Below are 16,412 nucleotides of genomic sequence, written 5' to 3' on the forward strand. Positions count from 1 at the left end.
TGTTGGATTGAATTGAATTTAAGCAATCTAGAAAATATTGCCTCTGTCAGAGTCATTTAGGAAGCCTGTACACTTATTTTTTCCTCCTCTGCTCCTACGATGCTGCTGCCATGGTCTCCCTTTAGACCCCCCCCCCCCCCCCACAGTAAACTGGAGCTTCTCTTTTAGAATTGTTCCCAATGCCCATTTATGAGCCTCACTATGGGAATCCGTTGCTCAAAGACCTACGTTTGAAGTCTTGCTCTGCTGTTTATTAGCCTTGTGATGCTGGGTCACGAAATCCTGATCCACATTTTTTTGTGTGTCTGAAATGGGTATAGCAATATATGCATTCCCCCTGTTGGGTACTTAACTCCCTCAGTTTTCTTCTGTTCTTTGATTCTTCTAAGTGTCCTCACCTTTCCATTCCTTCTTCCTTCAAGCTTTAAAAGATTTTGAATTTCTCCCTGCCAAAGTTAAGCCTTGTCTCTATCAGTAGTTTCTGTCATTCCCTCTTAGCTTCTCCATGACCTCAATACTCTTCAGTCTCATGCATCTTCAGTCCCTTTATTTCTGGGCCCTTTCTGTTAACCTGAAAACATTTCTAAGTTTTCCCTAAGCTGAAAGAAACCCTTTACTTGACCCTGCTACTCCTGGAAGCTATTGGACTTTTTGTCTCCTCTCCTCTCCATTAGATTCCCTCAAAAGAGTGGGCTGCACTGAGGCCTTATTCCAGTGCTGCCAGACTCATGCTGTGGCAGTGGCTGAGAAGAGGCTTGATTGGAGGCGAGAGAAGATGCCCCATCGGAGCTTGGTTTGAGGAAGAGAAGGATGGGCACAGTATAGATAGCATGATGAGGGAAAAGGCTTCACAAGATGCTATGATCTTGTGTTCCTTCTCTTTCATAAAACCTTTAGCTCCAGAGTTTATGCATTTGAAAACATTGTTTAGAAAAGGGGTCTCATTATGATTACCAAAGGGATTCATGATACAAAAAATGTAAAAATATATTTTATTGTCATTACTTTTTTATGGTATTTAGCTTGTTGACTTTCAATAAGCAATTATTCTTAATAGCACAGCAACTAGATAGTACAGTGGATGTACTTATAGTAAAAAAAAATAAATAAACAACCAAAAAACTGAGTTTAAAATGTGATCCCACATATATATTAGTTTTGTGACTCTGGACAAGTCACTGAACCTGCCTCAGTTTCCTCATCTGTAAAATGGGAATAATAATAATACCTATTTCCCAAGATCATTGTGAGCATCAATGAGATGACATTTGTAAAAAGCTTAGCAGAGTGGCTGGCACATAGTAGGCACTTAATAAATGCTTCCCGCCCCCCCCCCCCCTTTTCCTTTCTTCTTCAGTTTAATAGTCCTTTTGATCAGATTTGGAAGACAATAGGCAAATAAATTCTTTCCACCCTTGCTTAAGTATACTTCATCCCTGACCAGATTAGGATACCAAAATATTTAACCTGTGGTCTAGCAATCCAAATCCCTTTTCCAGATAGCATCTTAATCCACTGTTTTCTTCTGTAGTTGATTTCTCTTCCTCCTCCTTCTCTTCGTAGCTCTGTGATGGGGGCATGTCTCTTAACCCTGTTTACCTCAGTTTTCTCATGTAAAATGAGCTAGAAAAGAAAATGGCAAACCATTCAAGTATCTTGATCAAGAAAATGGAGTCCATAAGAGTCAGACATGACTGAAACAACTGAACGACAATAAACATCAGTTTAAATTGTGGCCAGGAGATTCTTTTAATCTCTGCCCTATTTCTATCCTACATCTATACAGATAGGTGTGTGTGTGTGTGTGTGTGTGTGTGTGTGGTGTGTGTGTGTGTGTGTGTTCTACCTTAAAAGATTACAGCAAACCTGGCAAGATGTGTAGTGGTGAGAATCTTTTTAGTTCTCATGATGCTTTAGGTCTTTAGAAATCATTTTCTGGAGAAAGACTGAAAGGGACTGGATGGTCTTACTGATGATAGTGATCTTTTGCCTCTTGTTCTACTTGCTGCGTAGAGAGACCAAATTGTTAGGCATTTTTCTGTTCTGTGGTTGTTTATACCCTTTTGGGAACCCAGGTTTAGGTTTCTGTTTGGTCTCTCTTTAGTCGGTCTCTCGCTTATAACCATTGGGAAAAAAATAGCCTTTTATTAGTTGGCTGCTCCTTTCAGTGATCAGGTCATGTCCTCTTTTAGTCTCTTCTCAGCTCCTTCAGCATCTTTTTACATTAAAGCAGCTTCTTTTTACATCATAGTATAGGCCTATGTAAAATGTTTAGTTTTGTAGTGAAGTGTGTTGTTGGATAAGTGAGATATTTATTTTAGTTTCTTTTGTAAGGCTATTAAGGATCAGAGTGAGCATTGTATCTCGACTTAATGAGAGAGGAATCTGATTTTAATGACATTTTTGGCTCTCGCTAACTGTCTTCCTTGAGGAATTAATTGATTAGTCTTCCTTGGAAAATCAGAAGAGATTTCTTATTAAAACGTAGATTACCTATTCCTTTATTTCAATAGAAATCATTTACTTATTTATTTTCCTTATTTAAGGGTAATTTAGCATCATGGCTAGAGAGATTTCTTCAGAGTCAGTATTCCTGCCTTCAACTTCCATCATTAACTGTGTGACTTTGGGCAAGTCATTGAAACTCTTGATGCTGTAAGCAGTTCTTATGAGTTAGTTACCATTCTTTCTTGCTGGAGCACACACAACTGGGAACTCTCCCTATTCTTGGTGAAATAAGTCTAGCGCATCCTTCCCCCCTCACAGATGAAGAAAGCATAGAAAACTGATGTCTTATTTTCTTTTCAGTTGGAGAAAGGTTTTTTTTTTTTTTTTTTTTTTTTTTTTTTTTTGGAATTATATGCTATTTAGCTGGCCAATTTCCCTAGTACTAGAGTAATTTCAGCATTGTTTCTAAATCATTGCATTACCATATAACACTAACCATGAGAGACTTGATTCCTTATTTCTTGCTGTTTTTGTTAATTTCTGGCTGATTGAGAAAATTAAAACTTAATTTTCTTTCAGTAATGAATGACTCTTGTATTGTAATCAGAACATTAACAGAGTTTATAACTAAATCCAACATTTCTCTTATCCTTCAGGGTTTGAGAGTCTAGAGTTATCCTCATATGATATGTAATATTAGTTTATATTACTATAGTTGATCATAAATTTTTAATCAACTTTGATTGCTCATATACTATGCCATTGGTTTCTAGTTTTTACTTTTAATGATAATAGATGGTCAGTGTACCCTCATGTTGCCTTTTAGCTTTATGTCTCCCAAATAAATGCCTTTTCATTTAGGGATATGACCAAAAGCTATCTTTTTTGTTTTGTTTTGTTTTGCAGTTAAGCTTTGGAGCAAATTCCACCTTTGCTTCTCAATTTTTATTATGGAAAACCATAAAATCATTAACCTTTTGGTAAAATGTGCTTCTTTGTCTCTTTGCAGTTTCATTATATGTGAAAATCTGTTTCTTTAATGCAGTAAATATTTTTCTTTGGCATTTAAGATGGGGATATAATCAATATAGTCAATATAATTCGGTCCTTTTATGAAATCAACTTTTATGGTTTCTTTAATTATTGGTTTCATCTGCTTTTACATGTTTCTCATTTTTGTGACTAATATATTGAGAGAACTGAGTTAACTCATACTTCACTGGTGGTTAATACTTTCCCCCATGCCAGATAAATTAATGGAAATTTATGCATTGTATTTGTATGCTTTAATATCAGGGTAAAAAACCATAATAATCCCTTTTAAATTTTAAAGGTAATTTTTTTTTCTTGGCAGATTAAGCTTATATCTTTTAAAGCAGTTATTAAAGGAAGACCTAAGTAATATCCATTAATATCAACATTTATAGTCATAAATTTTCAAGCATGGGAAATCTATGTGGGGAAAGAAACATTTTCTTATTAAATATACAGATTCACATAGGATGCCCAATCTGTTGTCAAATGAGATCTTTAAATTTAGATTTATTTTGTTGTTGCATTCCCAGCATCTAGTACAGTGTTTTGGATACATAGCTGTCTGTGTGATGTGATGAAGCAACCAGGGAGCATCACTGTTCTCAGAGCTCTGGTCCTGATGTCAAGAGGATCTGAATTCAAATATGGCCACAGACACTAGCTGTGTCTCTCAGCAAGTAGCTTAATCTCTGTTTGCCTTAGTTTCCTAATAAAAATGGGTTTCAAAATGGAGCCTGCTTTGCAGAATTGTTGTGAAGATCCCATGAGATAACATTTGTAAAGTACTCAGCACTGGCTGTCTCATAGTAGGTGCTATAGAAATGCTTATTGACTTTCTCCTTGGACTATTGCAGTGGCTCCCTGATACATGACTCGACCTCTAAACTGTTCTTTACATTGCTAGCAGACTTAATTAATTTATGGATACTGGTGGGCCTGGAGCTATTTTGCCTTGTAATTTTGGCCCTCATTAATTTGATGGTTTCCTACTTTTCTAGCTTTCTCTCTTCCTCTATACCTACATTCATGTTAGCCATCAACCTCATTATTGTTTGTCCTTCATTCTCAAAGAGGACTATGACTTCAATGAGGTGATGCTATGGCATGCAAGTGAATTGGATTTGAGCAAGGGATGGAGGTGCAAGGTCTCCTGCTCCTCTTCTTCCTCTGGAGCCATGTGGGTCCAGCAGCCAAATATAGATCAGGATGACTGGAGATGGCCCTGGATGTAGTGGGTGACCTTAGCCTTTTTTTTAAGCTGCAATCTTTTCCAGGTCTCAGGTTGAGGCAATGCCTTTAAGACTAGGTAAGACATGAAAAAAAAAAAAAGACTAGGTAAGAAATGAGGCAAAGTATGTTCTCTTTTACCCAGTCCAAAAAACTAAAAAACAAAACAACACAAAAAAACAATCAAAAGGAATCAGTGTGGGAGGGGAAGACCCTCACTGTTCCTGGCCCAAACAGCAACAATTCCTATTTACATTTACTCTGAGCCAGTCGGGGCCAAAAAAAAAAACAAAACAAAAAAAAAAAAAAAAAACAAAACCAAGTGGGAATGAGACCCTGAACCACTGGCTACCCGTCCTTTGTGTTCTCCCTGCCCTTCCCCCACCTCCTTTTTTTGCCTCTGCCTTTTCCTCTTATCAATGTCTGCAATGCCTCTCCCTCTTCTAGGACTGGGAGGGTGTTTCCTCTTAATTTAAAGCCCATTTAAAAAGCTGCCTCTTGCCAGGCCTCCCTGATTTCTTTCCACCATCCCCATTCACCCCAGATTCTAAATTTGAAGCCACCTAACACTTGGCACCTATTTGATGAACTTGAATATTTCATATTAGAGTTATTTATGTACATGTGCTACACACTCTAAGGACTACTTGAGATCCAGTATGGCAGAAACTGTCGAACCCTGACATTTCCTCAGTGCCTAACCCACAGATGTTTAATTACTTCTCACTCAGCACTTTTATTCCAAACTGGGTTTGACATTGGAGTGGGGAGGGGGAAGAAGAGAGAATCTTTGAGTGAATTGTCTTTTGGGTTTTGCTGCATGTATTTGCGTATGCATGCACATGCATGTTGGGATGTGTTTTTGCAAAATTTCCCAGTGTTTCTTAACTATTTGGAGAAGAAATGTCTTGATAAATGAAGAAAAGTTTTGTGTATTTTTTTTTTCATATTGCAATTTGTATACCAATTACATAAAAATGTCTGACAGGTAATTCTTTTTTTGTTTCCTTTTGGTTTTAATAGAACATTCAAATAAAAACTTTGGCCGATGATGTGGTAAGGTGGCCTTGTTAGCATGTTATGTTAGATTGCCAATGCATGTTATCTTTTCACTAAAGTATATGGACATTAAAACATTAACATGTACGTAAGGATATGAAATCATCATATATAGCTACATACATACACTATATAATATCTGTCTTGTGGAAAGCCCTTTCTCCTTCACTATTGTTGATATTGAGCTGTTGGATTTATTTTACATATCTTTTAAACATTAATTTATTAGCAACAGCAACAATTGCTAAAAGCTGATATAATCCTTTTAAAACTAATTGCATCCTTTTCTGATAAACATTTGGCTTCTGTGCTGTAATGAGGTACTTTAGTTGTACTTTGGTGGATATTCACATTCAATGATTAATTATTGAATCAAGAAAATCACATGTCAAATAATAAGCAAGGAAAAAAGATAAATTGTTCAGGAGTAATTGGATACCGTCATCACCAATCTTAATGGAAATGGTTGCTGATACAAAGTTTAAATCTATCATTTGCTTTCTGACCAATTCAATTTATACATATTAAAGAAAACCTCCTTTTTTATTTAGAAATTCTCTACATATAATAGTGTAGAATTATTGCTGATTCTTAAAACATATTGATGTTGTTTTGCTTAATTTCATTTCCCTTTGGAAAGATATAGGCAAAAGTTTTTTAGGAATTCAAGGCAAAATGAAAAGATATAAAATTTAGGGAATAATAAATGGTTGAAGAGCCCCAGTACCATGATTTTTACATGTATGCTTTCATGGCAGCATGGTATATAATGGAAAGGGCACTTAACTGGGCTCAAATGTCATCTCTAGTGGTAAATCCCTTTGTTATTTTAGTCATCTTAATTTCCTCCAGCTTCAATTTCCTTATCTGTAAAATGAATAGATAATAGACTGAACTAAAAGGGACTTTAGAAGTCATCTAATCCTACTCTCTGAGACCCAGAAGAGGTTCAATGAGTCATTGAAGGTCATGTAAATGAGAGGTTTAACATCAGCCCTCTGACTCCAAATATAGCTCTCTTCCCATTGTATCCCCCTACCTGCCCAGCTTAGACTCGATGGCCGTGGAGGGCCCATTGATCTCTAATCCAGGGCTTCTTCATCATTGTTGGGTCATCTGGACACTTGGGCAGAAAGTGGACTTCTGGGAAAAGCCCAAAGATCCCTGCTCGGAATAAGATTTTTTCAAATGCTTGAAGAAAAGGCTAAATTTCATTTAGAACCTAGTCAAAATAAAGGTATTTCTTTTTTCCAGTTCAAGTTCATAGACCTTCTAAAATCTCTCTATGGGCCCCTCGGAAGTGTGTATACTCAGGTTCAGAGCCTCTCAGTCTATTATCTTATTTATGATCCTATATACATTTTTTCTTAGCTAATATGTGGACTAATGGGAGAAAGACCATGCAAATTGATCAATTTCCTACATACACAGATGTTTTAATGTCCATAATAACCTTGTGTATTCTGAACTATAACATATATGTTAGATACATTGCATGCCTTATTTAGGGTTACTTCAGTTTTTTGTATGGACAATTTCTCTCTATAATCTCAGTTTTAAAAATCCTAGATCATGGGAACTTGAAATACCTTATTATGTATACACATACACACATGTGTATATATATACCCATATATACATATGTGACTATAGATTCATGTATGTGTATGTATGCATATGTTATGGGTGTGCATACATATATACATGTAGCTCACTAGCTAACTAGAATGGGGCTTGGGAATGTCAGAAATCTTGGCTTCCGGTTTTGGTTCTGCCATAGATTCCTGATCATTAAAATCGGGGGTGGGGGGAGGGTTGAACAGACTTGCAAGCTTGTTTCTAGGTCTTCAATTTTAGAATTCTGTTCTATCTTATGTGTCCTACCCAGGGTCGGATGGTATTTTGGTAACCCTAAATAAGATGCTTTATGCTTACGTATAATTATGTATAATTTGTTACTTTCCAAACATCTTTTTTTATGAAATTGTTTTTTGGATGATTAAAATAATGTCATTTCCTCTTTCATGAGGATTGAAAGTTTTGTTCATAACATCCATGTTTCTTTTTGGCAATGTCAAAGAGATAGGATTGTGGGTAAACCACTAGTAGATGGGGAGGTGATATCAGCACGGATGGGCTGGAACCCATCCTTGTTGTTGGGAATGGAATGCTTCGACTTCTTCATCTGAATGTTGGAGGAATGCATGTGCTGCTTAATAACAAGGAAACCGGAATAAAACTGAACGGTATTCAGTTTTATGGACATGACTAATTATATGCTGTCTAATACCTTTTTCAGATTACAAAAATTGGAATTGTTTTTAAACACAACTTAAGCAATTAACTTTTTTTTCTGTGAAACTGCAAACTATTTAATAGAGATTGTGCTGTGATACAGTGCCTCAAGATTTGGTTGTCTTTAACACTGCGGGCCTCAGAAAAGTAGCCATGTAGAAATAAGATATTATCTTTTGCTTTCCTGCTCAACTGTTATTTAATATACAACAAAATGGCCTTTTAAAATTTTCCTTATTGAGAGTAACTGCCACCCTAGATTTTGGCTTTTCCTATGGACTGTCATCCTCACTGACATTTTAGCCGTGAAAATATCTCCTAGTCCTTAGGAGGAAGGAATCCTTGCTGTCCAATTTCCTCTAATTGGATTATGAAACCTTTTTTTTTTTTTTTTTTTTAGAAGCAAGGCCTTTTGTTTTCCATATATATGTATCCAAAGCTTAGAGCTTGGCTGTTGTCATTTTTGTGCTGAGGAGATGGGAAATGTCCTTTTTGGGCATTGGGGAAGGAGGAAACTTTTGAGGGGGGAACCTGTGCTTAGCCCTACAAATCTCACTTGAGGAACTACTTTCAAGTTTCAAAACAGTACACTCTCTCATAAGAGTTTGCAGCTTAAAATAATGTTTTGTCATACTTGTGCTATGTTTGATGTATATGGATGCTTTATTTCTTAGTGTTTCTTGAACTCTTTCTTAGAGCTTTTTCTCCTTCCTTTTTGCAGCGAGACCGAATCACAAGTTTTAGAAAATCTGGAGTCAAGAAAGAGAAACCTCTTATTCAGCACCCTATTGACTCTCAAGTTGCCATGACTGAGTTTCCAGCAGCACAGCCATTATATGAGGAGCGATCCCTGAATTTGTCTGAAAAGGAAGTGCTGGATCTTTTTGAAAAAATGATGGTAAGTCTTACCCCTTGTTTTGATGTAAATATGTAAATTGATGTGTGTGTGTGTGTGTGTGTGTGTGGTGTGGGGGGGGGCGGGAAGGAGGAAGAGAAAGGGAGGGAGGGAAGGAAAGGAAAGGACAGGACCTCAGGGGACATCTGGTAGGTACTATGTAAGTTACTTATTTTCTTTCCTTATTTTTTGAAGTGAGTGGCTTGTTTTATTTGGTAGCTGGATCATATCTATTGGGTATTCATTAGTTAAAGTACTTTCTTTTAATCCCCTCTCCCTTTTTTCCTTCCCCCTATTTTTGACAGTTCCAGCTGTTTGTCAGGCTCACCACTAGCCATTTACCTTTTTTATTGACAGTATTAGTAGTCTGAGACAATGTGGAACAGTCAATCAATCATCAAGCATTTATCAAGCATCTCCTATGTGTCAGGAAGCATACTAAGTGCTGAGGTTACAAAGAAAGAATAAACAAACAAAATAATTCCTGCTTTCAAGGAGCTGGCTATCCAGTGGGGACAATGTTTTGTTCACACACGTGGCCATTACAATATTCCCCGTAGCCTTCTTGTACCTTGAGTTTCAGAAGCACAGCCTTTAGCTATAATACCCAAGACAGCTCCAAGAACCTTGCTCTTTGGGTAGAGGAAGTGAGGGGAAGGTACGTCAGGCCATTTTCTTCCTCTTTTGGTACTGGGACAGTTTGGCTGGAGGAGAATGCCATGACACTGGATAGACTGAGAAACCAAGAACAGGAACGGCATGGGACTCCAATATTCAGGGCTTTGGAAGATGGGGAAGGCTGGAGTTACAAAAACATGTACCCAGAAAACTATTTACAACAGAAACGAGACTCAGAAGGCTTGAGCCCTTGTTCTTTTTCTTTACTTTTGTATATTTGCTCTGTTTGATCAGTTATGTTTAACCTTATGCTCTCTAGTTCCTATCTGTCTTCTTTCTTGCCCAGACAATGCTCCAGACTTAGCAAACATGTTCTCAATGTGAGCCTAAGAATCAACCTACGTTTGGCATATGGAAGGATTCTTTGATTCTTTTATCTAAGCTTTCACCATCTCTGAAGGTTGAATTAACTTGTGCGTAATCTTTTGTTCACTTGCTGTGGGATCTAGTAGGCAAATACAAGCCAAGCTTTATCTAGCAGCTTTGACTACCCAGAATCATGGAGTCTGAGAGATAGAAAGGACCTCAGGGGTCATCTCGTGCAACCCGTACCCAAAAGGAACCCCCACCATAATATACCTGTCAGGAGGTCATTGATCCAGCTGTTGTGTGAAGACTTGAATCTACCGCCTTGGGAGGCAACCTCCCTCTTCCCCTTTGGGACACCTGTGTTGAGGAAATGTTTCCTGACAGTGAGCCTAAAATGCTCCTGTTGTGCCTTTGGTCCTATAAATACAGGAAGTCAGCTGAGTCCTCTCTAATTCTGGCTAAACCTCCACATTTATTTTAGCTGCTTTTCATGTATACAAGACTTGAGGCCCTTTACCATCATGATTTCCTACTTGGATTCTCTCCAGCTCCTTCTTAAATTGTGGCCCCCAGACCTTCACACAGTGTAGCAGATGAACACCTCCTATTTCTGGCAATTGTTTCTTTCCCAATGTAGCCCAAGATCACTTGGGCTTACAAGCCTACCTTCCCCATTATTTTGTATTTATTTTGTGTATAAATTTTAAATAATATTCTATAAGTACATGTTACTTCCTCTAGTCGGCCATTGAGGCCCACACTTGTTTTGGATTGTTTCATCTTTTTTGGCTCCCATGTCATACTCCTGAATCTTTGAGCTTTTGGTCCTCTAAGGAAAGGAAAGGGGAAGAGGAATTAGCATTTATATAGTGCCTACTAGTGTGCCAGGTACTGTGTTAAGTGTTTTTTTTTTTAATATCTCATTTAATCCTAAAAACAACTCTGTGAGGCAGGTACTGTTATTATCTCCATTTTATAGATGAACACTTAGTGAATATTTAAATGACTTGCCCAGGGTCACACCTCTAGTAAGTGTCAAAAGCCAAATTAGAAGTTGCCTCTTCTTAACCCCTTGCTATCTACTATGCACAATGTCATTCATTCTTTTTCAGAAAAAAACTGTTGCCTAATCATGCTTCTTCACGACCCCATATGGGGATTTCTTGGCAAAAATCCTGGAGTTGAACTCAAATCTTTCTGATCCCAGGCCCAGCGCTCCATCCACTGTACCATCCAGCTGGCCGCTAGCTATGCTTGGAATCAGGAAGGTTGAGCCTTTGTGGGTTCAAATCCAGCCTCAGACCCTTCCTAGCTGTGTGACTCTGACCAAGTCACTCTACCCATTTGCCTCAGATCCTCATCTGTAAAATGAGCTGCAGAAGGAAATGACAGATCCCTCCAGGGTCTCTGCCAAGAAAATCCCAGGGGGGGATCACGAAGAGTCAGACATGACTGAACAACAGTCGTGCCTCTTTCATCTTGTTTGATGCTTTTGTCAACTTGAGCAGGTCATAACCTTGATGGCTCTCAGTTTGCTCATTTGTAAAATAAGGGGTTAGATTACCTCTGAGGTCCTTTCAGCTGGAGGTATCTGTGATGACTTGATTTTTGGCAGCCAGGAATAGTACTTTTCATTTATCCACAATCTCTAGACTGGGACAGTGTAGTCAAAACTGAAGTCGGAAAGATCTGTGTTCAGATTATGGTTTGAATACTCATCAGGCCTAAAGGAGCTCATTATCTTTCCTGCCAAACCAGTCTCTCTTTGGAACTTTGTCTTAATGTCAGGTACTATTCTCTCAGCTACTTTGTTTCCCACTTTTGGTATCCTCCTCATCAATGTGCTCTCACCCCAGATATCCATTGTTGCCAGATGTCATCGTTTCTACCTTTACAACATCTATCTCGTACTTCCCCTTTTCTCTACTCATGTGGCCATAGAGGCCCTCATCGCCTATCGCCTTATAATTCTCCATTTCTAATCCATCTGCAACTTAGATGTCAAGTGGATTTTTCTAAAGCATAGACATAAGTGTGGTAACACGCTCCCTGCCCTCCTCACCTTTCCCATTCTCCATATCCAGGAAGGCCATTTGTTTCCTGTTTCCTCCAGGATCAAATATATTGGTCTCTGTTTCTCATTTACAACTTTTCTTTCTTTGGCCCGTTGCTGATTTTCCTGTCTCCTTCTCTCTGCTGGTTTCCACACATTCTCTGATAGAACTCAGCAGGTCTGTTGACAGTTCCTAGCACTCCATCCCTCAGCTTGTAGCCTTTTGCCTGGAATACTGCTTCCTCAGCTCTGTTCTATCTTTCATTTAAGACTCAGCTCCAAGTTTAGGCTTCTTTATTCATTTCCCCACTACTAAGGCCCTCCTTTCCCCTTATTTACTTTCCATCTAGCCTATCTCTGTATTGTATATACCAAACTATTTACATGTTGTCGCCCACATTAGAATGTCCCCTTTGTGAAGGCAGGAAGGGCAGGATCTCCTTCGGATGCTTTGTGCTCAGCATGGTGCCTGGGACTTGGGGACTGGCTGAGTGGCCATATGAGCCTGAACACATTGCTTCGCCTCTCTCACTTCACTCACCTTGTTTGTCATCAAAGAGCATGACCCGGAGGGCCTCAAAGATCTCTGCTCGGTCTAGTTTTCCGGTCCTCAGCCTCTCATTTTGTTGTCTTTACATAGTCTCATTTGGTGACTTCAGCTATTTCTATGGATGTAATGACCTTAATGCAATCTCTCTGTCTGTGAATCCATCTGTCTCTAGCTAGTCTTCTTTCTCCTGAATTCTAGTTGTGCTTCTCCAACTGCCTTTTGTACTTTTCAAACTGGCTGTCCTGTAGGTACCTGCAGCTCAGTCTGTCCAAAATGGAACTCATCTTTTCTTCCACAATCTATCTGTCTTCCAATCATCTCTACTTATTTCAGTTGAGGACACCGCCATCTTTCCGGTCACCCAAGTCGGAAAGCTTGGTATTTTCCTTGTCTCCTCATTCATCATAGCCAGACTGCTTGGCAAGGCTTGATGTTTCCACCGCCAAAACATTTCTTCTCTCCACCCCCTTCTATTACATGACTCCCACCCTCATTCAGGCCTTCATTGCCTAGTGTCAGGATTATTGCAGTAAACTCTTCGTCCAGATTTCTCTGTCTCAAATTTATCCCTTCTCTAGTCCATTCTCTCCTCACTAGCTGTGATGATTTTTCTAAAGCACATCTCTGACCATATCACTCTCTACTCTCTACTCACACACCAGTGGCTCTCTGCTGCCTTTTGAATCAAATAACAATTGTGTCTGATTTAGAAAGCTCTTCACTGCTTGGCCTTGATCTGCCTTCACTCCATGTTTACCTGTTAATGTTCAACCTGCGCTCTGTACTCTAGCCACATTGGGCCTGATACAGTTCCTCTTCAACCAGACCCCATTTCCCACCTCCATGCATTTGCACTGCTGTCCTATGTCAATGGAATGCCCTTTTCTCTCATTTCTCTCTTCTTAGAATCTTTTGTTTCCTTCCAAATTTAGCTTAAACATGAGACTTGTCCTGATTCTCCTCCCCAGCAGCTCTGATCTCTCCTACCTTCCCCATTATGTTGTATTTCTTTTCTGTATATTTATAAATACATGTTGCTTCCTCGTGCAGGATATAAGGCTACCGATTCTGGGCCTGTTTTGTTTAATTTTTGTCTCTATATCCCCAGTGCCCACCCAGCAGAATGCATGATCCATGACAGTTGCTTCAGCAATGTTTATTGGTTCATTAATTGATGGATCATTAGATTTGGAGACTTTTGAATGACCTTCAGTGCTACCTACAATAGTAGCAGATGAGCTTTTTTCCCAGTTGGCCTAGATAATTGCATTGTTTGTCACTGTGAACAGAGAAAAGTTGGCTCCTAAATGGATGGAAGAGGGTAGGTTGGATGTGGCAGATCTGATGTCATAAGGTGAGCTCAGTTCAGCATTTACTCAAGAAACTCATGGGCCCTTCATTTGTCATTTCCAAATGCATTTTCTCTCTCCTCAAGTAGATATCTTTCTTGGCTCATCCCTTGTACACAGTTGTACACTATTTTCCTACTATGTATCACTCTTCACTTATAGACATAACTAACTATAGAAACAGATCTTTTAATAATTCTTCATGTGTTTCTTTAAACGGTAGTGATTTTAGCTTAAAAATAATTAACACAAAATCTATTAATAACAGATTACCAAGAGACTGATAGGGTTTTTTAAAGGGCTGTGTTTTTTATTATTATTATAGCTTTTTATTTACAAGATATATGCATGGATAATTTTTTAGCATTGACAATTGCAAAACCTTCTGTTCTAATTTTTCCCCTCCTTCCCTCCACCCCCTTCCCCAGATAGCAAGTAGACCAATACATGTGAAAAATGTTAAAGTATATGTTAAATACAACGTATATATATGTATGTATGTATGTGTGTATATATATCCATACAGTTATTTTGCTGCACTGTGTTTTTTTTTAAGTGAATTTAAAGGGTCATTATATTAGATTACTTGCTGTCCAGAGGAGGGGTGAAAAGGGAGGGCGGGAGAAAAATTTGGAAAACAAAGTTTTGCAAGGATGAATATTAAAAACTGTCTTTGCATGTATTTTGAAAAATAAAAAGCAATTCTTATTTTAAAAAATTTAAAGGGTCAAGCAACTCATAAAGTAGGTTTCCCTCATGGATTCAGTACCTAGAGAAGTTAATTTTTGGAATTGCAGAGTTTTTAACCTTTCCATTTCAACATTTTTTTGCGTGTTTTGTGACTTGAAAAATATTGCCAATGTTCTGTCAGAAAATGTGTGATTTTTAAATGGTTTGCCTGCTACATTTGTGATTGTGATATTTAAAAAAAATTAAATCTTGGGTCTTACCTTTTTGCCCCTATGGCAATATATTTCTAATTTTAAAATGGAAATCAAAGGATAAGATGCTTTGGAGTATGTTAACAACCAGTTTTCTAGGAATGTCTGTTCTGGGGAGGTCAGCATACACTTGCCTTCAGTGTAGAAAATCATATACTTTCTGGTGAACCTTTAGTTGTAATATAATCAAAACTGGTAATGGCTAGAACTATCTTGTAAAAATTCAAATGCAAGCTAGCTTCCCCCTGCCCCGGTAATATGTTGAATCGTAATCTTACAGAACTATTAATCACAGACAAAAGCTTTATATGTACTATGATTTTTAAAATCTTGGATTTAGTGCCTTTCTTAGTATCTAACTTACTGGGCTTTACATTGCTCCAAACTTGTGTGCTCATATTATATAATTTAAACTACATATCTAGATAATAGGCAGTGCAGTTGCCTATAAAATTCAAAATAACTGACAGATAAAAATCATTTATACCTGACTTAGAAGAAGGCCACATGATTTTTTTTTTGAGTAACAGAATACCTAGTTTCAATGACTGTGATTTTGCTTAAATGAAAGCTAAAATTATTATGATTTCTCTAAATGCAGAAAGTCTAACAAGAAAAGGCTACTCAGAGGTGTGCTGGGTGGCAACGGAAACTCAGCCTGGGATTAAATATTTGCCATTGATAATTGAGTTGCCTATGATGTTTTTTCCCCCATCCTGGTATGCCTGTGGAAAAGAGAGGCCATCAGCTTAGTAATGGAAAACTTAAAATGTCATTAACACAGTTGATTGGGAAGGAACGTGAATCCCTTAACCAAATTGAGAGGTATGAAATTATTTTCATTTCACTCCTACTGGATCCCTTGCTTGTACAAACTATGGGAAAGATGTTCGTGTAACATCTGAGTTATAGTGACTTTGTGTTCTGTTTCTGGGACTCCTTTTTGTAGCCTAATAATTTATAAGGTTTTATAAATTTGGAAGGACTTTATACATTGAGACCCTTTAGTCTAAATAGTAAATTAATGATCAAAGATGGACAGAAGCAGCTACACCCAGAGAAAGAACACTGGAAATGAATATAAACTGCTTGCATTTATGTTTTTCCTCCCGGGTTATTTCTACCTTCTGAATTCAATTCTCCCTGTGCAACAAGAAAACTGTTCAGTTCTGCACACATATATTGTATCTAGAATATACTGCAACCCATTCAACATGTAAAGGACTCTTGCCATCTGGGGGAAGGGGTGGAGGGAGGGAGGGGAAAAATCGGAACAGAAATGAATGCAAGGGATAATGCTGTAAAAAATTACCCTGGCATGCGTTCTATCAATAAAAAAATTATTTAAAAAAAATAAATAGTAAATTAATATTTGAGATCTGAGACATGTCCCAGGGCTGAAATATGGCTCAAAATTTGTATAAAGATATCATTATCCAATTATAAATAGCTACATTATATGATATATTGGATAAATTATTTTATTGGCAATATCAGAATAAGGAGTAAAGGCTCAGCCAACTGAAATGTTGGGTAAAGGAGGATAGTATAGTTTGGATGAGTACATTTCTGG

General features: G+C 37.9%; 1 protein-coding gene across 4 annotated transcripts in view; it reads left to right on the top strand.

Moving 5' to 3' along the window:
- DIAPH2 (diaphanous related formin 2) overlaps window positions 1-16,412 on the top strand; it is a 737,850-nt gene that overhangs the window by 51,978 nt on the left and 669,460 nt on the right. For 2 of the 4 annotated variants that reach the window (XM_051967764.1, XM_051967765.1), the window contains exons 2-3: window positions 5,734-5,766; window positions 8,786-8,962. In XM_051967764.1, coding sequence (XP_051823724.1) covers window positions 5,734-5,766; window positions 8,786-8,962 — 210 coding nt within the window. Of the gene's footprint in view, window positions 1-3,379; window positions 4,161-5,733; window positions 5,767-8,785; window positions 8,963-16,412 lie in introns of those variants that run through there. The other 2 variants (XM_051967766.1, XM_051967767.1) reach the window with 2 other exon arrangements.

This window comes from Antechinus flavipes, chromosome X (assembly GCF_016432865.1).
Source record: "Antechinus flavipes isolate AdamAnt ecotype Samford, QLD, Australia chromosome X, AdamAnt_v2, whole genome shotgun sequence".
In the NCBI taxonomy this organism is placed as follows: Eukaryota; Metazoa; Chordata; class Mammalia; order Dasyuromorphia; family Dasyuridae; genus Antechinus; species Antechinus flavipes.